General features: G+C 41.4%; 1 protein-coding gene across 1 annotated transcript in view; it reads right to left on the bottom strand.

Moving 5' to 3' along the window:
- The window catches only part of mcf2l2 (MCF.2 cell line derived transforming sequence-like 2), a 356,499-nt gene that overhangs the window by 114,832 nt on the left and 240,419 nt on the right, over window positions 1–1,248 (bottom strand). The window contains exon 19 of the mRNA XM_032511616.1: window positions 97–189. Within this exon, the coding sequence (XP_032367507.1) occupies window positions 97–189 (93 nt within the window). The remainder of the gene's footprint in view (window positions 1–96; window positions 190–1,248) is intronic.

Raw genomic sequence — 1,248 nt, 5'->3', positions numbered from 1 at the left:
TCAAAATACTTAAGTTTAATATCATAAACAGCACCATAAGTGTGTGTGTGTGTGTGTGTGTGTGTGTGCGTGCGTGTCCGTGCGTGCGTGTGTTACCTGAAAAAAGAGGCTGTCTCCACACTGTCTCCAGAGGACTTCAGAGCGGGGTTTATTCTGACAGTACTTCTCATACACCTGAAGCTCTTCTTTCTGACAAAACAAAGACATGTCTGAGTAAAGAGAGTGCCTTAAATAATCTCTTGTCAGTTTCTGGTTAATTTCAGCTGTTGCTGGAATATGAAGTCCATTAATTCTGAACATTACTGGCTGGTTGACCTCATTTCCTCATTCTGTACCTAAAAGGATTAAGTATTAAAGGAGCCCACCATCATTAACGACTGTCTCGCACCCATCTCCACAGCGCTGCGGAGTCTGGCTCCTCCACATATACAGTACATTCCAGAATAGGAGACAAATAAAACACTCTGGGTTATTTGCATTTCTTAAACCAATCACCACCGTCTTGGGCAGCCCTAAGCTCTGGTCACAAATATGGGTTGGGTACCGTTCACATTGTTTCCGGTACCTGAAATTCGGTTCCGGTCCGCAACGGTACCTTTGTATTGGTACTTTCCCTCTGTAATAACAAAAATAATTAAAGTTTTAATTGTTGCAATTATAAACCTATTTATCCTTTTTAATTATAACATTGTTATTTATTTTAAAGATTTTACACTTACACAAAATAAAACCCCTCCCTGAACTCAGTTGGGCCTACAATCTCCATCCTGTCAGTCAGACAAAAGGGCATCTGTCTTGGAGGAAGTGTAACATTATCTGCACCACAACAGATTTCGCCTCACCATTATTATTATATTGCAGTAAACTGTGACGTGTCGTGAATAGAGTACCAAAACGCAGAGACAGGCAGGCAGGCAGGAGAGTTCTCAGTGAGGATTTATTCAACAAAAAACAGGAAATACAAAATGAATCCACAGGTGCCAAAAACAGGTTCAAAATCCAAACACCAAAAAGAACATCAAAAACAGGAACACAGACCGAGAGCATGGATACCTCAGAGACACAGAGACTGCAACACACACTGGCCGGAACCAACCAACCAACCAACAAACAAACAAACTGGAACAGGCAAACAAACAAAAGGATTTGACAAGAGACAAGGGGAGCACAGACACTAAATACAATGGATAATAAGATAACGAGAGGCACAAGGGTTGGGAGACAGGTGGAAGACATCAGGTAATCACA

Source organism: Etheostoma spectabile, unplaced genomic scaffold (genome assembly GCF_008692095.1).
Source record: "Etheostoma spectabile isolate EspeVRDwgs_2016 unplaced genomic scaffold, UIUC_Espe_1.0 scaffold395, whole genome shotgun sequence".
NCBI classification, from domain to species: Eukaryota; Metazoa; Chordata; class Actinopteri; order Perciformes; family Percidae; genus Etheostoma; species Etheostoma spectabile.
The sequence above is the reverse complement of the archived record's forward strand: the minus strand, read 5'-3'. Positions and strand labels throughout refer to the sequence as shown.